This window comes from Lemur catta, chromosome 15 (assembly GCF_020740605.2).
Source record: "Lemur catta isolate mLemCat1 chromosome 15, mLemCat1.pri, whole genome shotgun sequence".
NCBI classification, from domain to species: Eukaryota; Metazoa; Chordata; class Mammalia; order Primates; family Lemuridae; genus Lemur; species Lemur catta.
Window position 1 is genome coordinate 45,409,237 of NC_059142.1, and position 23,243 is coordinate 45,432,479.

The 23,243-nt window shown below is 42.6% G+C and overlaps 1 protein-coding gene across 2 annotated transcripts in view; it reads right to left on the minus strand.

Annotated features, from left to right (window-relative positions):
- Positions 1-20,778, minus strand: part of PITPNC1 (phosphatidylinositol transfer protein cytoplasmic 1) — a 231,428-nt gene extending 210,650 nt beyond the window's left edge. Inside the window, exon 1 of one of the 2 annotated variants that reach the window (XM_045525869.1) lies at positions 20,410-20,778. In XM_045525869.1, coding sequence (XP_045381825.1) covers positions 20,410-20,457 — 48 coding nt within the window. In that variant the 5' untranslated portion in view covers positions 20,458-20,778. The remainder of the gene's footprint in view (positions 1-20,409) is intronic. The other variant, XM_045525868.1, reaches the window with a different exon arrangement.
- Between the last annotated feature and the right edge of the window lie 2,465 nt (positions 20,779-23,243).

Sequence of the window (23,243 nt, forward strand, 5' to 3'; positions counted from 1 at the left end):
AGAAAATAAAGTGTTGGCAAGGATGTTGAGAAACTGGAACCCTCATACACCGTAGGTAGGAGTGTAAAACGCTGTAGTCACTGTGGAAAACAGTACGGCAGTTCCTCAAAAAGCCAAACATAGAATTACCATATGACCCAGCAAATCCACCACGAGGTAAATATCCAGAAGAATTGAAAACAGGTGTGTAAACTGAAGCTTGTGCGTGAATGTTCATAGCAGCATTGTTCATAATAGCCAAAAAGTAGAAACAATCCAAAGGTCTATCAACTAATGAATGGATAAGCAAAATGTCATATATCCATATAATGAATTAAGCCACCAAAAGGAATGAAATACTGCTTCTTGCTGCAACACAGACCTTAAAAACATGCTAAGCAAAAGAAGCCAAACACAAAAGGCCACATACTGTATGATTTTATTTATCTGAAATGTCCAGAATAGGCAAATCCATAGGGACAGAAAGTAGATTAGTGGTTGGGGAAAGAGGGCAATGAGGAGTGACTGCCAATAGGTACAGGGTTTCTTTTGCAGGTAATAAAAATATTCTAGAATTGGCCAGGTGTGGTGGTGAGCACCTGTAGCCCCAGCTACTCGGGAGGCTAAAGTGGGAGGATAGCTTGAGCTCAGGAGTTCAAGGCTGCAGTGCACTATGTTGCACCTGTGAACAGCCACAGCACAACAGCCTGGGCAACATAGCAAGAGCAAGACCCCGTCTCTAGGAAAAAGAAAAAAAAAAAAAGGAAATGTTCTAGAACTGAATAGTGCTGATGATTACACAACCTTGGGAATATACTAAAAACCACTGATCTGTACACCTATGTAAAAGAGTGAATTATGTGGGATGTGAACTATATCTCAATTTAAAATTTTAATAGGAAAAAATAGCAAGCTATTGAAGACTACATCCCTTATGATGCCATAAGTATAGAGGATCTGAGATCAAATCAACTCATAACATTCTACTTATTAAGCCAGGCAATGAGTTTCTGGATGTATCGCTTCATGCCTATTCAATATTCAATAAAAACAAAAATTTTTAAAAAGCCATATATTTTTTTCCTGTTTTTCAAGTCACAAAATTAAGTCTGAATTTAAATGACCATAAGCTGGTAGTCAACCTCAACTAAGCAACCACCATGTGCAAAGCACTTTACAGTGCAAAGCACTATAAAAGCCGCTACAGGGAGTTTAAAAAAAAAAAAAAGGGAACAATCACAATCCTATGATGAGCCCATGATCTAAACCAGGAGTGTCCACCAGCTCCAGAAAGCCATAAACCAGCTTCCTCTTAGAAGAATCTTAGCAAAGATTTTTTCATTCTCAGCACCAGCTATTAGTTTAAGCAACCCATTTCATACAATTAAACAATTAAAACATTAAATATATTTTACTTGAGCTTCAAAATTACATTTTGAGAATTTATTTCATTTCCCTTTTATAAGTCTGCTTTTAAGGACTCGGGATACATGTGGGATTAGAGCATGCTTGGTGAATTGGAAAGAACTTGTTTACTAGGCTTCCTTTTTACTGCAAGTCATGTATTTTTAAAGCCCTGACTTAAATGATATCTTTAGATTATCACACATTCTCATCTAGGCTCTATTACAACTTAGTTTCTGAATATTCATATAATGACATCTTGAAGTGCCTGTTTGCAAGATATAGTCTAGACAGACACAGAGGCTTTCTAAAAACAATCAAGGTTTCCCTCAAGATTTATAATAGCTCAAAGGTAATCTGAAATTGTATTTGTGTTTCCAGTTTTACCAAAGAATGGCAAATGCAAATAGCTTTAAATTAACAGTCCCTTTCCACTAAAGAGGTCAATATTCTTAATTTACATCACAGTTTCTGGCATATATGCTCCAGAAACATATCATTCCAGTAAATAATCCAGGAACATATATCCATTTTAGGATACTTAGTATATTGATACAATAAACTTGATAATGAATTAAGGTCGACTTCTCTTTGGCTGTGGAAAACAATGGTGGTGTTGGAAAAAGCAAATGGAATTTGTAGCCAAAGAGCTTGGGATTAGAACCCAGCTCTGCCATTAACTATTTGAGTGACTTTGGCAAATCCTCTGAGCCTCAATTTCCAATCGGTAAAGTGGAGATAATAGGATCCACCTTGGAGGATAACTGCAAAGATGAAATGGGATGATTAACACATTGGGTCTGGTACACTAGAAAGTTCCACAAATGTTGGCCCTCTGTGCCTTCCCTTCCGCTGAAAGCAGGGCTTTGCTAAGTAAATGTCCATAAATATTTATACACTAAAAATAATCCTGGCTTTATCATTTTCTAAATTTTCTCCTCTGCATGCTAAATTATAACCTTAGTTAAACTGTTTCACAAAATATCTAATGAGAGCCTTATTTTAAAAATTAAAACTAACAAGGAAGGCTGGGCATGGTGGCTCACTCCTGTAATCCTAGCATTCTGGGAGGCTGAAGTGGGAGGATCACTTGAGTTCAAGACCAGTCTGAGCAACATAGCAAGACCCTGTCTCAGAAAAATTAGCTGGGCATGGTGGCACATGCCTGTAATCCCAGCTACTTGGGAGACTAAGGGCAGTAGGATCACGTGAGCCCAGGAGTTTGAGGTTGCAGCAAGCTAGGCTGACGCCACTGCACTCTAGCCTGGGCAACAGAGTGAGACACTGTCTCAAAAAAACAACAAAAACGAAAACAAAAAACTAATGAGCAAGTAGGGAATAATCCAGTCTTAAACTTATTAATATAATTGAGGGTTTCATTTCTGCACCCAAATACCGACTGGTTTCTGCAACAAAGGAAAGCAGTCATGACCTGTATTTTATTAACATGATTTAGATGTTACTGAAAAGTCAGTGGCTTGGAGAAAGACAGAAAAACATGCTTATCACATCTGCCACAAAGCTAAGAGAAATGGCCAATACAGTATACAACAGAAGCAGGAATCAAAAACAGTTTGTTGGCCAGGCAGGGTGACTCACGCCTGTGATCCTAGCACTCTGGGAGGCCAAGGTGGGAGGATCGGTCGATGTCAGGAGTTCGAGACCAGCCTGAGCAAGAGCGAGACCCTGTCTCTACTAAAGCATAGAAATAAATGATCTGGACAGCTAAAAATATATAGAAAAAATTAGCCAGGCATGGTGGCACATGCCTGTAGTTCCAGCTACTCGGGAGGCTGAGGCAGTAGGATCGCTTGAGTCCAGGAGTTTGAGGTTGCTGTGAGCTAGGCTGATGCCACAGCACTCTAGCTCAGGCAACAGAGTGAGACTCTGTCTCCAAAAAAAAAACAGTTGGTTGAACTTGAAACCAACAGATGCCATTCGTCACATTTACATTTCAGAGTCCTATGGTTATGGCTGCTGTCCTTATGGTATGGCACTTGGTTTTGGTAGATCTCATACACACAGGTTGGAGAGACTTAGTTTTGCCAGGAGATCACATGGAGAAGTCCAAGTGTAGCTGACCACCTTGTCCAAAGCAGTCAGCAGTTTGATACAGCTTCTAAAAATGACAAGGCTAGTGCTAAAGCATCAACAAAGCAAACAAAAGTGGCTGAAGTTCCAGTGATTTCAGCACTGATCCTCCAATCTCTACTCTACAGCAGAGGTCAGCAAACAACAGCTCATTGGCCAAACCCAGCCCACTCCCAGTTTTTGTACAGCCCCAAAACTACAAATGGGTTTTGTATTTTTAAATGGCTGGAAAAAATCAAAAGAAGAATATTTCATGGCATTCAAAATTATATGAAATTCCAATTCCAGTGCTCATAAATAAAATGTTATTAGAGTCCGGGCATGGTGGCTCATGCCTGGATCCTAGCACTCTGGGAGGCCAAGGCAGGAGGATTGCTGGAGCTCAGGAGTTCTAGACTAGCCTGAGTAAGAGCAAGACCTGTCTCTTGAAAACATCAGCCAGGCATCAATGGCATGTGCCTGCAGTCCCAGCTAATTGAGAGGCTGAGGCAGAAGGATCACTTGAGCCCAGGAGTTTGAGGTTGCAGTGAGCTATGATGACGCCATTGCACTCTAGTCTACTCTAGCTGGGGGGACAGAGCAAGACCCTGTCAGAGTGAGACCCTGTCTGAGCAAGATCCTGTCTCAAAAAAAAAAATGTTACTGTAAGACAGCCATGCACATTCATTTATGTATTGTCTGTGCCAGCTTTCATATTACAAGGTCAGAGTTGAGTAGTTGCAACAGAGACCTTACAGCCTGAAAGTCTGAAATATTTCTATCTGGCCCTTCACATAAAAAGTCAGCTGGCCCTTACTCTAGAGCATGGGGTTCAATATTTTTTAAAGGGCAATAAGAAAGAAGAACCACAGGAATGGGGAGGGAGACTCAAAACCATTTCATAAATTGAATCCATGAAGGTATTGAGCATATTAAGCCACAGAAAAGAAGACCAAAGGACAAGATTATAGATTTCTTTAAATATTTAAAGAGTCAGCATGTGGAAGGGGCTTGTGTTTGTGTCACTACAGTGAGAGAAACAATCTTGAAACTTCCAGGGAGTCACATATCAACTAAATATAAGAAAGCAACTTCTAAAGAATCAAAGTTGACAATCTTAGAGGTCATGCCATGAAAGAGCCAGCACCCTGCCGTGACTGGTATTTAAGCCAAAAGACAAGATGATCACCATCCATGATTATTATAGAAAGGACTCTAACCAGTGGGTAGGAAGTTGAACCAGTTTAACGCTCAGGTTCTTTCAAAAGATTTTATCTCAAAAGAAAGAAAATGATCATCATTCGCAGGTGAAAGCATAATGAACAATTTCTACTACCATATTCACTAAGGATTAGACCCTACAGGGAAATATGTTTTTATTATATATTATATATTTTATATATGTACTTTGTTATATCTATGTATAATAAATATATATCAATTCAATTGGGCATGTTAAAAAGAAGTCTCTCATTTAAATAAAGAGTACATCAGCTATAATAAGAATCACATTAGGAAAAGAAGGGTTATTTTTAGGAGAAGGGCTCCAGTTACACAAAATAAGTAAAGGACATCCACCACTATATAAAATGAGCTGAAATCTTTCCTTGTGTGTTACTACAGGAAATCGGCATGGCACTGCTTGAAAGAGGAAAAAAATCTATATATAAAATGGAAAGGGGGAGGAATGTGATTTTAAAAAGTGCTAAACTATAAAACATAGTTGAGGGCACAGTCATGTGATTGACTTGCTCTGGACTTCTCCACCAAATAGTTTTACGAACGACTTCACAAAGCACAGCCACCTGTTAGGCTGTTATTTAGGCCTATCTATTTTCAATGGCAATCTTGACACCCAAGCACGAGACACACCACCATAGCAACATAAACATCAGGGTACTGGAACATAAAATTTAAAGTAGCAATTTATAGCCCCTGCAGGGTTGCAAATAAACTAATCTTTAAGCATTTATTACTGCGACACAACATTCCCACTGGGCAAATTCAGATACCGTGGACGCTTCAGGGTTTCCCCACAGGCCATTTGGAAAGTAGAGATTCCAAAACTGTATTGTACTGGATGGTCTCACTAAAATAAAGGTATTTAAAAGTGTGAGACAATATCATTTTCTACACAATACAGCATGATGATCAGGTGTCTATGCAGGCCCCACCAACTGACAATGATCGCCCCTTACGTTTACTGAGTGGGCTCCCTATCTCACGTGTTCAGCCTTGATACGGGCAAAAAGAAGGGCATCTGACAGTTGAAATTGACAGTTGAGGCACAGGAAAATGAGTCTTCAATCAAATCATGGCTATCACATGGCAAGGACTCAGCTAGGTCTTCCCACTCCATGTCCATACTCCACCATAGTGAACCAACCTAAACTGGAAACCCCAACTCTGGGCAACCTATAGGTACTTTGGTTCAGGGAGATAAGATACCAAGGCACTTAATTAAATAAAAGGGTAGAGAAAAATGAAAAGATAAATCATGTTTCAAAGTGCCTATGCCTCTTTTCAGGGGTGATACTTCCTGTGGGAGAGGGGCAATGACCAGAACTTAAGGTTGTGAACATTTTGTAAGGTGTGGCCAATTTGCAATTCAAAAAGCTCCAACAAAAGCAGAAAGAAAGCTGAACATCCTGCTTGGAGATGAGACACACCCAAAGGTGTGTCTTGGAGTGGCAGCAAAGCCCTCCTGTCTGAGACACGGTGGGCAGGTTCTACCCCAGCCTATGATTTTGAGAGCCACCCAGGGTAGATCTGGAGCTTGGAAGACAGCAACACAGGCCTGCCTCCAGCCCTGAAACCACAGGCTGTTAGTTCGGATGCCACTTTGTCACTGCACTTGTTACTTTTGTTCTTAACTTTTCTCTAAAAGAGAGGCCTGGAAGGTCCTGGGGGGCAGGTCCTTCTCCAGGTCTACAGAAGAGATTGTAGCCAGGACAACACTGAGCATAGCCATTCTAGGATGAAAAATAGATGAATCTATGATGAGGCTTTTGTGATGCCAGGGATTTGGCTGCTTTTGCTAGAAGAACCACTACTGAACTCCCTCTTTAAAAAATAATATGGTTTCTGACAGACATAACCAACATTTTTTTTTTAAAGAAACAACTCCTTAAGAACGTGGGCAAAATGTTGAGCACCTGCGTAAATAATGGCTAATTTTAAATATACTTGACCCTTCAGACATGTTTTTTCTTGAAAAGGCTTAAGGGGATTATTCTATTTGGACAACTAATAGCCTAATTACTATTTTTTTTTAAACAACCACCACCACTACCAAGCTCCTTCTCAGCCAGATCTTGGCAAGAAAACATCTCTAAATACACCTATATCTGCACTGTAAGTAATGCTGCTCAAAACCACAATTACACTCAGCTGTGTCCAAGTTTCCATCAAACACAATCCAAAAGAGGTGAACTATTAAATCCTGAATCTAAAGATTTTTTCGTTTTGGACATGATGTCTCTTTATGAGCAGCAAAAACATATAAAAAAAAATGAGCATTTGTCATGGCCTTCGATATCCCAGGGTTTGTTTGAGTCTCCTGCTTGCAAGGTGCAATCTGTACCCCATGATTAAATGCAATTCTAGTTACCAAACTCCTGGCACTTGGGTGGGGGTAGAGGGGAATTAGATAACCACATTTCATGTCTTTAAACCTGTCTTATTTTCACAGCTTTTTTAAGCATTGAGAAAATCACTCTCATCCAGCTTGTCACTTTTATGCAGGCTACAATAGTCCAGAATGGTGACACATGTGACAAGTAAGAGCCACATTAGTCTTTCCACCAGCATCGGCATCAGCATTATTATTTCAAGTCAGGACAAATTCAGCAAAATGGTCCCGATGGAGGGCCACGTCACCAGGACACTAACCATAGCGAATTTACACATTTCCGAAGACATGCGCATGGGCTCAGGCACAAACTGCTCTAGTGATAATAACCCCTGTCTTCAAAACTACCCACCCTTCTAAGCAGGTAATTACAGGTCCCTTTTCTCAAACATCTATCCAATGTTGTTTTTCTACTCTAATTGCTAATTACCAGTTTAATTAGAGTGTTATTTTCTGTAACTTCTGTATTGCACATGTGCAATTGGCAACATTAAGGGTTAAACAGACACCTGTTGTTCCAGGTACACTGGAAAATTCTGCTCACACTGGATTGAAATTCTGAAGACCAACGTTTTTCTAGATAACTTCTTGGATAGTGTACATAACAAACTGTTCCTTGAGAGTGGCAGGACCATTGTACTATAAAACCTAATAAAATCCAGGTAGTTGGCTAGGGAGTTGAAAGCTTTATTTGAAGATATCACTCATAGAATTGACAAGAATGAAAATGCTACAAAGCTAATTTATTAATAAGTCATTATAATGACTTGTTTTTTCTCCTGAGTTAAACTTTCATACAATCCTAAAAAAATAAGCTAACATTTTAACTGTACTTTCTTACTCAGAAAAAGAATCCCATTAAATGTCAATTTCTACTTTGTACAGGAATAAAGCATTGTCTTTAATCAAATATTCTGTCTTCTACTTTAATAGAACACTTGGTACCAACTCTGCTTGTTTGAAATGCTTCTAAAATGCATTGGTACTTTTTCCTGTCTTGCTAAGTATTCTAAACAAAATGCAATTTTTCTGATAAATGATGATATAGTAGCACTCCTAAATTAAAATTGTCAAGCACCTTGGCTGTTGCTGCAAAGGTGTAGGTAGGTCACTAATTGAGTCACTAATGCCACCCAAAATACAGATATGGGCCCATCTTGTCATTTTCTTCCTTTGAAAGAAGGCAGAATTCAGAAAAAAATTGTAGTTAGATTCCATCAGTCTAAGTTTATTGGGTTTGTTTCAAGAAATGATGAACGAGTTTAATGATAAAGTAATATAACCGATGTTTAAAAAAATCAAAACCTGACCAGATACCTAGAGTAGTCATATTCATAGAGACAAAGTAAAATGGTGGTTGCCAGGGAGGAAGAAATGGAGAGTTAGTATTTAACGGGTACAGAGATTCAATTTTGCAAGATGAAAACTATTCTGAAGATGAATGGTGATGATGGTTGTATGATAATGTGAATGTACTTAATGCTACCTAAACCATATACTTAAAAACGGTTAAGATGGCAAATTTTATGTTATGTGTATTTTACCACAATTTTTTAAAATAATAAATTTTAAAAACCTGACCAGGATATATTAATACATACTGAATTAAGTGTGGTCACCTTCAAATAGTTCATTTTAGGTGACAACATATTTATTTCAATAGTGTTGATACACAGCAAAACATCTCTGAATCTCCCCTGTGGAATCCAGGATAAGTTTTGGGTTTGTTTTTGGTTTTGGTTTTTCATTGTTTTTAACACTCTTGATAATGCTAAATGTCTTTTGAGGATGATTTTGAATTTTTTTATTTTGTTTTTTTATTTTTTTATTTTTTTAATTTTATTTATTTATTTTTTTTGAGACAGAGTCTCACTCTGTTGCCCGGTCTAGAGTGAGTGCCGTGATGTCTGCCTAGCTCACAGCAACCTCAAACTCCTGGGCTTAAGGGATCCTACTGCCTCAGCCTCCCGAGTAGCTGGGACTACAGGCATGCGCCACCATGCCCGGCTAATTTTTTCTGTATATATTTTAGTTGGCCAGATAATTTCTTTCTATTTTTAGTAGAGACGGGGTCTTGCTCTTGCTCAGGCTGGTTTTGAACTCCTGACCTTGAGCAATCCACCCGCCTCGGCCTCCCAGAGTGCTAGGATTACAGGCGTGAGCCACCGCGCCCGGCCTATTTTGTTTTTTTAGAGACAGTCTCACTATGTTGCCCAGGCTGGTCTTGAACTCCTGGCCTCAAGTAATCCTCCTGTCTTAGCCTTCCAAAGTGCTGGGATTACAAGGGTAAGCCACCACACTCACCCCCACTTTGAATTTTGAAAAAAGTCTCTTAGAGTTCCATTTTCAAAATCATAATCACATCATGTTTTTAAAAAAGTTATTTTAGTCCACACACAGTGTGACTATAAAAGAACAATATTTAATCCTAGCACTCTGGGAGGCTGAGGCAGGCGGATCGCTTGAGCTTAGGAGTTCGAGACCAGCCTGAGCAAGAGCAAGACCCTGTCTCTACTAAAAAAAAATAGAAAGAAATTAGGTGGACAACTAAAAATACATATATAAAAAAAAAATTAGCCGGGCATGGTGGTGCACGCCTGTAGTCCCAGCTACTCAGGAGGCTGAGGCAGTTGGATTGCTTGAGCCCAAGAGTTTGAGGTTGCTGTGAGCTAGGCTCACGCCATGGCAGTCTAGCCCGGGCAACAGAGTGAGACTGTCTCAAAAAAAAAAAAAAGAACAATATTAATTTGCCTGTGTGGTTTATAAACTGGCTCTGGAGGGAACACCAGTAAATGTGAGCTGGAAGTTTACAAGGAGCAGTCATCTCAGCTGGAACGGTAAATATATAACTTTGAATAGTACATTTTGATCATTTTTAATACCTTCCAGTGTGCTTACCTCCACATGAAGAGTTTTAAGTTTTCAACTAAATGTGCCAAAGACACAGTGCCACTTGTCTGTTCCCATCATTATTTTCAGATACTAATTTTGAGAAACTCACAGGTGTTCACATGAACTAACATCTCTGCTGATGATGCCTATGAAAGCCAAAGGTTTTTACTGCCATTAAAAGGAATAATTTCTAAGAGTGTAGGGGTGGTTCTCTTTTTAGTGCATGAACTACAAAAGTTATTTTCAAAGGGGAATATGATTCATTTATCAAAGTTAAACTGAGGAATGTCATTTGGTTTAATACTTGGGTAAAATAGATCATTTGATATGAGATGAAACTTATAGATCATTCTCTTCTCTTATAGGAACAGAAGAACCACCTTTCCCTAATTATTTCCTTTGATAATCCTGAACAGGTTATTTAATCTCTAAGAAATTGGGATTTTTGATTGTGATAAAACGAGATAACCTTGATTCTTTAAGATTCTAGGGAAGGCAGAACTGGCTACAGCAGGAGTCTATGGGGTTTGGCTATGGAGTTTGATCAGCCTAGGTGTGAATGTAGGTCCACTATTGAGTAGCCATGTATGCACCCATGTTCCACATCTATAAAATGGGGATGATATCTAACTCATAGGACTATTATGAGGATTAAGGGAAACAAGGAAGCATTCAACAAATGTAACTGTTGAATGCTTTGCCCTCCTTTGCATGTGAAACATGACTGCTATCAGTCCATGTATATACAATAGAAACCAAATTTTACAACCCGTACTTTCCAAACTGAATGTTTCATGGGATGTGCTGCTAAGGCACACAGTGCTACTTTATCATGGACATGAAAGCAAAATTACTGCAAGGCCACACTCAACCAAAACCTTGTGACATAGGACAACTATCTAGTTCTGCCCTGTTATGACCAAAAGAACCAGGGCAAGAAACTTTCACAATTTATGTAAGACATGAAGGTGGGGATGGTTCAGACAAGCAGAATGAGCCATGCAACACTCAGCTTTCTAAGCACTATTCAGTCGTACCCAAGACTTTTCAGGAAGTTTGGGTACAGTAGTCATTAACAGGTCCTATCACAAGTCGTAAACATTTTAGCCAGAGACAAGAGATAAGTGAAACTTTGCCATTTTAAGAATAAATAAATAAACCCTGCCACAATAGTTAAAACTAGAAAACATTGGACAGCTCTTGGGAAATATAAAGTATTCAACAAATGAGACCCAGTGCATTTGAAAGTTTAAACAACTTAATTATAGTAGCATCCAAGTTAATCGTGACTTCTCATTCTGATACCTTTTCTTCTAAATAAATACACAGATTAGTTATTTTTGGCATAAAAAAATACACAAACTAGTGCTCAGAAACACCTGGATCTGGCCTTAATATAGCAAATATAATCAAACCTGAACGGGGTGTATGTGTGTGCATGTGGTGTGTGTGTGTGTGTGTGTGTGTGTGTGTGTGCAGATGACATTGGGTGGGGAAGCAGTCTTTGAAGATTAACTGCTTAGATTAAGTGCTTAAACAACATTGTTATAGGTTGTCATCAAATTATATTTGTTTGGCCAATCTCAATCTTCTCCAGGTGATTCAGCCTGGGAAAGAAACAACACCCTAAATAAAGATGGTTAGATAGAATGCTAAAGGAATTAAAAGATGATGATTTTTTTTCTTTGCTCGGGGACAAGAGGAATTCTAGAAGGTCGTGCTTCACCCATACTTAAAAAGAGAAAAATAAATAAATAAATAAATGAGAGAGTCATTAGGTAAATTTGATCAAGAACTTACGTCGGCTACATGTTTACATATATAAGTCGACTTTCACTAACGTCCAAAAAGGAGTTTTAAGAGCAGGCCCCTTTTATCAAAGTGCTGGGAAATGACAGAATGAGTCACTTTAATACTTGACGTCAAAATCTTGGTAAGCTCTGGCTTCAGTGTTTCTAAGTCAACAAACAGCCTTGTATAATGACTCAAAGCATTCACCCAGGAAGTGGTTGGTGACCCCAGACTCCTTTCTCTGTCATGGTTTGCAAAGCCAGTAGCCATGTACGTCCTCTGCAGTGGGGCTCCCCTCCCGCCATTTGCCTTCTGGGAGATTGGCCCAGGCTAACCTGGAGTGATTTTACCATCCTAGACAGAGACGATTGAGACGAAGTTTAAATAGCCAGTTAGCCACCCTTAGAATACAGCCCAGGTAGGAAGTCTCAAGGACATCTGCCAGACATCAATAAGGCAAAGGATTTACTTCCCATGTAGAGCCATTTCCTCCTGAATGTGTCTTCTAGAATTCATTCTGCTAACACGTTATTTCCCATTCAATGCTCATAGAAAGTAGAAACATGCACCTGGAGCCACAGCCAGAAAGATCCTGAGGTTTCTTCCACTCATGATGGCCATCAGCCTCCATTCCCTTGTGTGGGCTTCTAAGGATAGTGAGTTCTGTCAGGATAGGTTCCCCAGTACCAGGGTACCCTCAGTACCAGGCAGCCCTGCAACTGGCCTTAGGGCAGCTATTTAAGCTGTGATTACTTTTTTCCCCCTAAGTATCATGTTCTGACCTAAATCACAGTCATTCTGGTCCAAATCTGGCAGATTTTTTCCCCACACTGCCGCAGAAGAGAACAACCTCCTTTGGAAAGCTGTCTAAATTCAAGACAACCAGAGCCATTTCCTTGGGGACAGGGACCATAACTTTCCAATTTATTCCTAATTCCAATTCAACACTCTCTTTCAAGGGCTCTCTCTGAACATAGGTGTCTGTTCTGCTGAAACAAATCAGTAAGCAGCTCTATTAAAAAAAAAAAAAAAGGTTTATTGAGATGTATTTTACATATAGATTCAATGGATTTTTAATATATTTACAGAGTTGTGCAACCATTGCCATAATCTATTTTAAAATGGCAATAAAACTTCTCCAGTGTTCTCTGGCCTGTGAGCTGTAGAAGGGTTCTATCTTGTTTGCTGCTCCATCCCTAGCACCTGGCACACAGGAGTTCAATAAAACACTGGTGACATGAATGCTTTCATGGTATCCCAAATGCCAACCTGGAAGTTCCATATCCCTAAGTGTTCTGGATTCAAGGAATAACTACTCTCCTCCACTGGAAACTGTGAATTCAGCCAATCTCTCTATGGTAATTAGAATGGCCCCCAAGACTCCCACTACCCGGTGTAAACACTTTGTATATACATAATCTCCTTCCCTTGAATGTAGGTGGGCCTGAGCTAACCAGGTGTGCCGTTTTAGAAAAGAGTCTAGAAGTCAGAGACAACAAGTTAGAGAGACATGAAGTTGCAGCAGAGGCTCTCCTGTTAGCCTTGAAAAAGCAAACTGCCATGTTGTGGAGAGCCACATGGCAGGAAATGGCAGGTGGCTTCTGGGAGCTGGCCTCTACCTGAAGTCCAGCAAGAAAGTAGGGACCTTAGGCCTATGACTGCAAGGAACTGAATTCTGCCAACAACCATTTTTGAGCTTGGATGACTCCAAGTTCCAGAAAGAAAGGCAGCCTGGCTGACACCTTGATTTCAGCCTTGTGAGACCCTGAGCAGCCATGCCGTGCCCAGACTTCTGACTTACAGAAACTGTGAGCTAATAAATGGGTGTTATTTTAATCCACTGAGTTTATGATGATGTGTTACACAGCAATGGAAAACAAATATATGTACTCCTCTGGGAATTGGGAGGAAAATAGTCAGATTGCATTAACTCCTAGGAATGGCTGCCCTCAAACCTCTCAAGGGTATTGCTAAGGAATTTTAGAATGAGGATGTTTTAAATATAAAAGAATCTCTAAGTGGTAAAATTTTAGGCGGTATGAAAATTAAGTGAAAAAAATTTAAACAATATAAAGGAAAACATATAGGGTCAGCTTTCCTTAAAAGGTTTCTGTTTTTCTTAGCTTATTCCGATCCATTCATTCAGCAAGTATTTACTATGTGCCAGACCCTAGGTTTAAAAACAGAGCTGCACAGTCCAATAGGGCAACCACAAGCCACATGTAGTCCTTCCGCACTGCAAAGAGGCCAGTGCGAATTGAGACGTGTTGTAAGTGGAAAATACACACCAGACTTCAAAGCTTTAGTGTGAAAGGAAAATAAGTAAAAAGATCTTATCAATATTTTCTTATGTGGATTACACGTTGAAAAGATAATGATGGAGATGGATAACAAGTAAACAAATCAATAAAGTACTGATTAGGATAAATGCTATGAAGGAAATAAACAGGTGTGGAGACAGGTCGAGCATAACAGGGGACTGCTATTGTAGATGGAGTAGTCAGGAAAGACGTTTTCACTTATAAACCCACGAATTTGCTTAAATATTCAAGTTTTAACATGAGAGTGGCAGGTGGATAGAGGCCTGAAAAGGCTGACGAACGTAGTTGGACAGTTGCAGACCATCATTTTACCCCATTTCCATTGGGTTCCATGTAAATGGCGCCCCCTGGCGGTGTGCACCACTGAGACCCTGTTGGTTTGTATGAATTGTATGTTTTTGTAAATTGTAGGTTGTATAGTACAAAAAGTAAAGCTTCCAACATAATGTTTTTGAACAACTTTACATTTTCCAGATACAAGTGAATTTTTAGTTTTAATATTTATAACACACTTGGGCCTCATCTGCCTTGTAACTTACAAAAAAAAAAAAACCTTCACTACCACAAAATTTCTAAGATGAGTCAGAGAGGGTGGGCAGTTGGCAGTCTGCAATCTGAAATTCTCCTTTTCCTCTCCCAGTGGGCTGAATTTGCTAAAGATACCTAAAACCTTCCTGACTTCTCACTACAAATCAGCTGATTTCTAGAACTCTTTTTTTTTCTTTTTTCTCTGAACAGGGGCAGAAGTGTTACCCAGTTTTCAAAAAAAGTTTTCAGAGTTGCCTCCAAGCATACAGAACGCCACGCAACAGAAAACAGGCCAGCCAGGGTGCAGCGACCTCACTCAGGCAACTAAAGCAATGAACCTAGACGTACTTTTCCAGTAATTACTACTCCTGAAAAACATGTTTACTGCCTGTCACTGTGCACACACTTTTATATTTTTTAGAAACTTGAAACGTTGTGATTTCCCCCTCCCCCTGCCACACATAGACTTCCCTAATTGACACTCTGAGGTGAGGGTGAGTGTTGAAAATATATTAATTTCTTTAAAAACTACCTACAATAAATAGGCAGTATTCTCTATTCACTTAAAATGATAACCTTTGTGAAACAAAGATTATTTGCTTTTCTTTGGATATCGGTCACATTCATTTAATCAGACATAAAGTTTCTAAGTTGACTTTTAGGAGCCTTAGGAACTTGTTCAATGTCTTTTAATGAAAAGTAAAAGTTAATTACTACCTACTTTTAACTAGGGTTTTGTTAACAATAGTTTGCTTTTTTTCCCCCCAAGGCCCGGAATCTGTTTCCTGCGACAGGTATTCACACTCAAATCACAAGGGAAAATGTAGCCTCCTTCATGCACAAAGCCAATTTCACTGACCAACCAAGAGGACAGCATCTGCTCCTTGTCTGTTCCATTAGTGGTGAAAGGTTTGCACTTATCCCTTAACTGGCCTTCCTTTCCCCTGGTTCTCCCCTAGACAAAGATTGGAGCTTTGTAAGATAGCTGGGCAAACCTCCATTGTTCCCTGGCTGTGGAACAAGCAAAGGAAATTACCTGGAATATCCAGAAATCAAACTCATGACCCTGGCCTTGGTTCTTCTCAACTAACAGTCAGGAAAAAAAAAGTCAAAATAGTGTTCATTCTTTAAAAAACCATTTTCCAAATTATGTTTATGAGAAACCTTGGGGAAGCTCTATGAGATTAATCAAAGGAATTTTTATCCTTTATATTCAGGGGTATCACATTTTGCAAGAAATAAAGTCACTGCCAACATCACACTTAAAATCTCTTTCCTTCAAGAATTTCTGCCCTGATACGTTTGTGGATTCATTTTGTGAAAATTGTTTAAAATGGAGAACACGAAGCACCATTAGGTATTTTGGCATCTCCATTCATGTCATTCCTGAGGTGGTACCACCCCATCCCAAATCTGTTCTCAGAAATGTATGCAAGAAAACTCTCTGGGGATCCAGGGAGGCTGGATAAAGTGCATTGACTCCCTGCCAGAGCAAAGAACAAAATAATATTCTGTATGAAAAGTTGTTTTTCTTTTCTTTTTTTTCCCTTTTTTCTTGGAGGGGAGGGGAGTGTTTCTATTTTTCTTCATTGTGCACCAAATCCCTAAGGACCACAAATCAATCCCTAAAAGTACACACATTAATGTTAATGCAGTCAGAACAGGAATTGTTAAACAGTAAAAAAAAGCAATGAAAACTAAAGAACGCCTGCCTTAGATAATATTAGGATGTGCTTAGCTCTTGGGAGATGCTTATCTTGCCAACAAGTACCTCTGGGGGAGGCGGAGGGGTGATCTAAGGAGTATTGAGGATGGTGAGCAACATGTTGGGACCAATGATAGCACCAGGAAGTAGCTGGGGGGGCAGAGTGGGGGAGGTCTTGAACTTCACCATCACCTCTTATCAAACCACACAACCAGGCCGGCGTGGTGGCTCACACCTGTAATCCTAGCACTCTGGGAGGCCGAGGCGGGAGGATCGCTTGAGGTCAGGAGTTTGAGACCAGCCTGAGCAAGAGTGAGACCCCATCTCTACTAAAAATAGAAAGAAATGATCTGGACAACTAAAAATATATACAGAAAAAAATTAGCCAAGCATGGTGGCACATGCCTGTAGTCCCAACTACTCAGGAGGCTGAGGCAGGAGGATTGCTTGAGCCCAGGAGTTTGAAGTTGCTGTGAGCGAGGCTGACGCCATGGCACTCTAGCCCGGGCAACAGAGTGAGACTCTATCTCAAAAAAAAAAAAAAGAAAAAAAAAACCACACATCCAAAAGACATCCCAACCAACATACAATTTAAGCAAAACCAGTAACCTGGTTATACAAAAGCATCTTCCAATGGAGTCCCCTGGCCACTCTTCCAATAAGTTCCAACAGAGACTACCCTACAGGCTCCCTGAGTCCCCAACCCACCTTCAACTGGAGACCGCCAGCATATCTGTTTTACACATGGGGCTCAGGGGTGATATTTTTTTCCAACAAAGAATCCCAGAGAAGGGAGAATTGTATAGAGTAAAAGAGCTTTGATCTAGAAATCAGAAGACCTGGGTTCTAGCCTAGAGGCAATGGGGTGGCAACTAACCGGGCCTTCTACAGGGTTCGTCTTCTCCATGAAACAAAATAGCTCAACTATAAATCATCTTGAATAGCCCTTCCAAGTCTAAAATTCTAGAATCTACATCACCAAATGTTTCAAATGAAGACAATGGCAACTTTCTCTTTATAGCAACTATCAGCTCCCAGGGACTTTTCCTGTTCATAACTTTCCAACAGGCTTATATTTAGTTCAGAGGCTACTGCATTTAACACAAATGGGGAGATTATTCCAATGAAGTTTTTTAGCTAAAATTAATCCATGGAATGTTACTTCTCATAATTCTCTACTCTGAAATTAATGTCTAAAGAACACACACACCAAAAAAACCCACCAACACTCTGATCTAAACTTTAGTTCGGCTTTATTTTATCTCCCAGAGCTGTTCTTTTTTCCTAGAACTAGGGAACATTTTATGTGTTAAGCCTAAAGAAATTGTAGAAGCCAGTACTACCTATAACAATTCAAAAGGCCTCTGATTTTTCATTTAGTTGATAGTGCTGACTTTATCTGTTTTCAAGAAATGTTTTTCCTTTTGGTGGATTAAATACTAGTGACAGGCAAAAAGCAGGGTAAGGAAAAACAAATAATGGGTTTCACCAGGCTCTCCTTCAGCTTGGCTATTAACTAGTTGTGTGGCCTGGAGCACATTACTTAACATTTCTGAATCTTAGTTTACTTGTCTGCAAAATGTGGATAATAACACACGGATGCTCCCAATGCTCCCTCCCACTACGAGGAGGTTAAATGGGGAGATAGGAGAATAAGGCCAGGGACAAGGGACATACAGTGTTGGTCCTCTCACTGACTTTCCAAAGCACAGGCATTCGCTTCATTTTCAAAAGTATAGACACTGCTACTAATTAACTGTGGTGGTTAAACAGAGATGAGTTCCAGACATTCCATGTAGGTGGAATCAAATCCAAAGCCAATCAAGAGTTGAAGCAAAAGTTGGGCTTTCAAGGTCTACCTAAGTTGATGGTCAATGCCTTCTTTGGAGAAACTTAAGTTGCTTCCCAGTTTTCAATGTTAAAGTCAGTGGGACAGTGTAAAGGCGGATGGTGGAGATTGTTGGATTTACTACCAGTTCATTCTAGGAGTCTAACATCTGACGAGCTAGACCTAGTTTCCTCATCATCGTCAGATTTAGTTCATCTGAATCCTTCCAGTTGGAAACTCTTGTCAATCTAAATTGCTCCTCCCTTCCCCCCCCCCCGTTTCTCTAGCAAAGCAGAAAATGACTTCAGCATATGACCCTCATGCTTATTTTATCCAAATGAATTACACATTAGTTTATAATTATACATTATATTACAGGTGGAGTCTGATTTTGTTGGCCAATTAGGAAAGGAAGGGCCTTCACTTATATCACTCAAACATAATTACTTCACTGTGTAGTTGCAGGTATTTCTGCACACACAAAAAAGTGGGGAAACAGTTCTGCCTGAGTGTTTCAGAAATCCTGAAAAGGGAACTGACCAGGATAAAGAGATTTTGTATGTAGTAGAGAAGATTCTAGAACAGGTTCTTTTCTTGACTATCACCTGCAATTTTTAAAAAAATATTTCACACAGCCCCAACACTGCTCCTAGATTCCAAACTCCTAGCAAGAAATAAGGTCATTAGGAGATGGAGTAGAGGCATGCACACCTCCCAGCTGACTGCTCCAGTGCAGCTGCCCACCAAGTGGGAACAGCTCAACCTTTGCTAGAAATACTCCATTCATTTGCCGTCATCATCCTCCACAAAGCTCTGTGCTGCTTCTCCACTTACAAAGTCAAACAGATCCCAAAACTCTGTCTACCCACAGGGCATCCTCCCTTCCAGACCCTGCTCGAATGTTGCCTCCTCAAATGCCAACAAACTCTAACGCTCAGTTGATCATTCTGGGGGAGCTGACCTCTCCCTCCTTGGCAGCCAGTGGTGTCCCTGTAATACGTTTTGTAAACTCGGAGCTATTTTAATCTTGTCTTTGGTTGTATTCGGGTCTTGCCTTAACACTTGTTTCAGGTGACAAATGAAGATAGCCCCTGTGCACAGCCACGTTCTTAGTTAAACATCTTTCTCTCTCTCAAAGCACAGGGTCCCTTTCACAAAGTAGTGGCTCAGTAACCTTATCTGATGGATTAAAAACACTGTATTTAAATAAAAAGATGGCCTGGGCCAATGATTTCATTTGTGTGGCCACACCAAACCATACTAGTGAGTTTCAAATTGCCTTCAGCCTGGGTTCACACTCCCTCCCTGGCTATCCCTGGACAGACGCTAAGCAGTTGTGAAATCACCGAAAAGGTGGGGAGGAAAAGGGGAAGAAAGGGAAGCCAGGGCCGGGGTGATCTTCACCGAGTCACCATTTCCTGGATGATGGAGCTCCCAGCTTCGGGGGGTCGGGAGAACCGAACCCGAGCAGCGCGCGAGGTCGAGCCCCAGCCCCTTGCCACACGCCTGGCCGCGGCGACCCGGGAGTGGGGGGCCTCGGGGCACCCGCGTGCTGGAGCGCCCTCCTATGGCCGCCTCCCGCTCGCCGGCGGACCACGCTCCCCGCGGCGGAAGAAACAAGAGACGCAGAAAGTTTCCGAGCCTAGTGGTTTGCTAAAGGACCGAGCCGGGTCCGGGAGCCTCGAAGGGCGGGCATGCTGGGAGCAGCGCCCAGGTCCACATTGACCGTGAGAAGTCGGGGGCCACACGGACCCCTCTCCCCAAGGGCTCCGAGGTGCCCTCCCTCGGGGCTCCGGACCTCCAGATCTTGGGGACGCAGGGCTTCTCCCTGCACCCTGACCATACAGTGGCGGGAGGCGAGGCTGAGCCCACTGCCAGGACTGGGTGCCTCCCACTCCCCAGCTACAGGGTGCGCTTGGGGTCGGCTTTATTCATTTTCTTAATTGGAGGGAGAGGGCGCACCAACTCCCTTTGGCTTATTGTGATCCTCAGCAATCAGGATTCTGGGAGCCCCCAAAGAGCCCACCTGGAGCCTACCGCCCCCACCCATCGCCGCCCTCCCCCACTGGGGTGACAAGTGGAAACAGCAAATCCCCTTACTCCTCCCCCTCTAGCCTCTGGTTTGGGAGGCAATGTCCACCTGGGTTTGTTTCCCTGCCGCCCGCAGTGGACACGCCGGCCGGGAGGCGGCGGTGAGGGACCCAGCGCCCCGGGGCAGGGGCCTCCGAGCGGGCGAGGCCGAGCCGAGCGCGGCGCTTACCTCGTCCACGGTGAGCGGCATGCAGATCCGGTACTCCTTCAGCAGCATGGTCCTGCCGGCCGCGGACCCCCAGAGCGGGAAGCAGGGGGTCCCAACTAGCCTGCCGCCCAGGCGCAGTGCAGGGCTCCCGGGGCCCTCCGCTCAGAGCCGGCCGGCGAAGCAGACCCGGCGGTACGCTCAGCTCCTGGCTTCCTCCTCCCCGCCCGAGAGCATGTCAAGGTTCGAGTCCCAGTGCTCGCAGCTCCCCGCCTCCTTCCTCGCCGAGGTCGGTCCTCCCGGAACGCGGTGTTGCAAAGTCAGGAAGGGAGGGAGGGAGGGAGACCCGCTGCAGACGGCTCTGATCGGCTGCCCGGGGTGGTAGGAGCGGCCACCAGATCAGGACATGCCCGGCAGCGGGCAAGGGAGGAAAAAAGAGATTTCCAAAAATTAAAACGAATGCACAAAAGTCACCGGCTCGATCTGCCTCCGAAAAGCAGACCTCAACCTGGCGACCCCCCTTCTCCGGCCGACCTGCCCAGTGCTAATGTCACCAGGAACACATTGCAGCCGGAGCCGGAGATGCTGACTTTCCAGACAAAGGCTCGATCGGCTCCTCTCCCCGGGCGGTAAACAAGATTTCCTGCTCTTTTTAGGGCCGGTCCTCGAGCCGCTCCAGAGCTCGGCAGGGGGAGAAAAGGGAAGCCGCCGCCGCCGCCGCCCTCCGCGCTGCCCGGTTGGGGCCCCGGGTGCCTCCCACCTCGGCCCAAGGCTGCCAGGGGCGGGCGGGAGGAAGCTGGCGCCTTCCGCGCGCGTCCCCTCCCCCGAGTCCCTCGGCTCCCCGGGCGCCGTGCGTGCCCGCGAGTTTGCAGCCACCTCGCCGGGGCCGGAGAGTCCTCGCGGAGCTGCAGTGTGCCTGGGGCCGGGGAGGTGGGTGCGGGAGGAGCGAGCGCGAGCGAGGCTGACATCAGCAGCGGCCGCGGCGGGGAGGGTAGCCCCATCCGGCCAATGGGGAAATGGCAAAGAATGTGGAGGATTTAAACAAAACAGCATGTCTCTCCCGGGCTGCTGCCAGACGGCGGGGCTGCCCCAGCCGAGCCCGGCCAGTGCTGGGCGCACAGGGAAGAGGGGCTTCCCTCGGCTCCTCTGCCCTTCGAAAGCTGCCCTCAAATGTGCCCTGGGTGCCGCAGTGCTCCTTCCAGCCACTCTGGGAAGCTTCTGGTCTCTTGACCTTAGGAAAAAGTCTGTACAAATGCCCACCACGAACGTTTCCACTTTGGTCCAGTAAGCAAATCCAGTGCTGGAGAGGCAATGGGATTTGAGAGCAGAAGAACAAACCCTTGCCTGCTTTCCTAACTGGTTTCAGAAAAGGAATCCTGGAAAACTGGGAAGAACAGCAGTGTGAATGGAAATGAAGTACAAACAGAAAGACGGAACAGGGAGAGCAGGAACCCGACCTAGCCTGTCACCTCTCCTGGCCCAGCTCTGCAATCCCACTGCAGGGTGTGCAGAGCAGAAAGAGTAGGTTTTCATATCAGCACTCCTAAGTTCAAAAAGTCACAGTGAAATGTCAATGAAAATGCCTGGAGTGTTGGTATTTCATCCATATTAAACAGATCCCTCATTTAACCACAAGAAGCACATTTTTCAGTTACTCAGGAAGCAGCACTAACTGCTGAAGTCTGTTTTTCATTTGTCTGGTATTTTTAAGCTTGTTTTTCTGAAAAGTTGCTGGATGAAAAATGCATCAGTTGCCTGTACAAGAATAACCTGTAAGCATAATCTTTGCTCTGAAAAATATTCATGCTCTAAAGTTCTGCAGCTACTCATAGAGCTTGGATGGTGATACACATGGCTTCAATATTAAGATATTACATTTTGAATTATGATTAATTAATAAGTATTTAGCCAATATAACGAAGATAGGCTTGTGGTAAAAGTCATCGGGATGGCTAGAGAGAATGTGTAACTGAACGTGCTACAAAGCCTGCTAGGTAAGTGACACCCTATATCCAGCTTATATTTTAGTGACAACTATTTTCTAGATAAATGCTTTCCAGAGTTGGCTCAGAAATATTCACAGCAACTAATTAAAGCTAAACCAAATTCCTCGAGGTGGAAAATCTAAATCTGACACTATAGTGTTGAATAATAACACATTGAAAGTCTGTGATACGGAAAGAAACTCAAGCTGTTGTTCTTTTTTTTTTTTTTACTTCTTACTTGAAAACAAGTGTAGTGGCTTCGCTCTGGGTACCTAATAATCTTACCAGAGGCAGCCAGGGAATGTATTGGCTAGCCACACAGACACATGCACACAGGACATCAGGATAGGTGGACTCTATTCCTGGCTTGCTAGACATTTCCTGACATTGATTCTGGAATGAAGTAGTCTGCTGGTGGGCATCATGGCTGAGGAACTACTTCTCTAAATTTCTCAAGCTGTAAATTATCATGTATACGATTCTTTCCCCAAATCTAGTGTTGTCAGGTGACTTCTCCATTGGATTCTTTTTCTTTTCATTCAGTCCATCCGCATGCCTGGTCACATTAATCTTGTGCAAGCACAGCTCTAACCCTGTCACTTTCAAAACCTTTTAATGATTCTCTATGGCCTACTGAGCCAGTCAAAATTCCTTGGCAGGAGGTCCAAGCCTCTGAGTCTACCTTTCCCACATCAGTCCACTACCCTTCCCAGCCCTCCTCCAGCCAAGTGAGACAAATCTGCTACCTGGAGAAGGCCTCCACCTTTCTACCTTGACCCTTCTGCTTGTACCATGGGCTTCACAGAGAATCCCTCTCCCCAGTCCATTCCCCAGGACACCATTTTAAAGCTGGGCCTTTCCAGTCACTTTTAG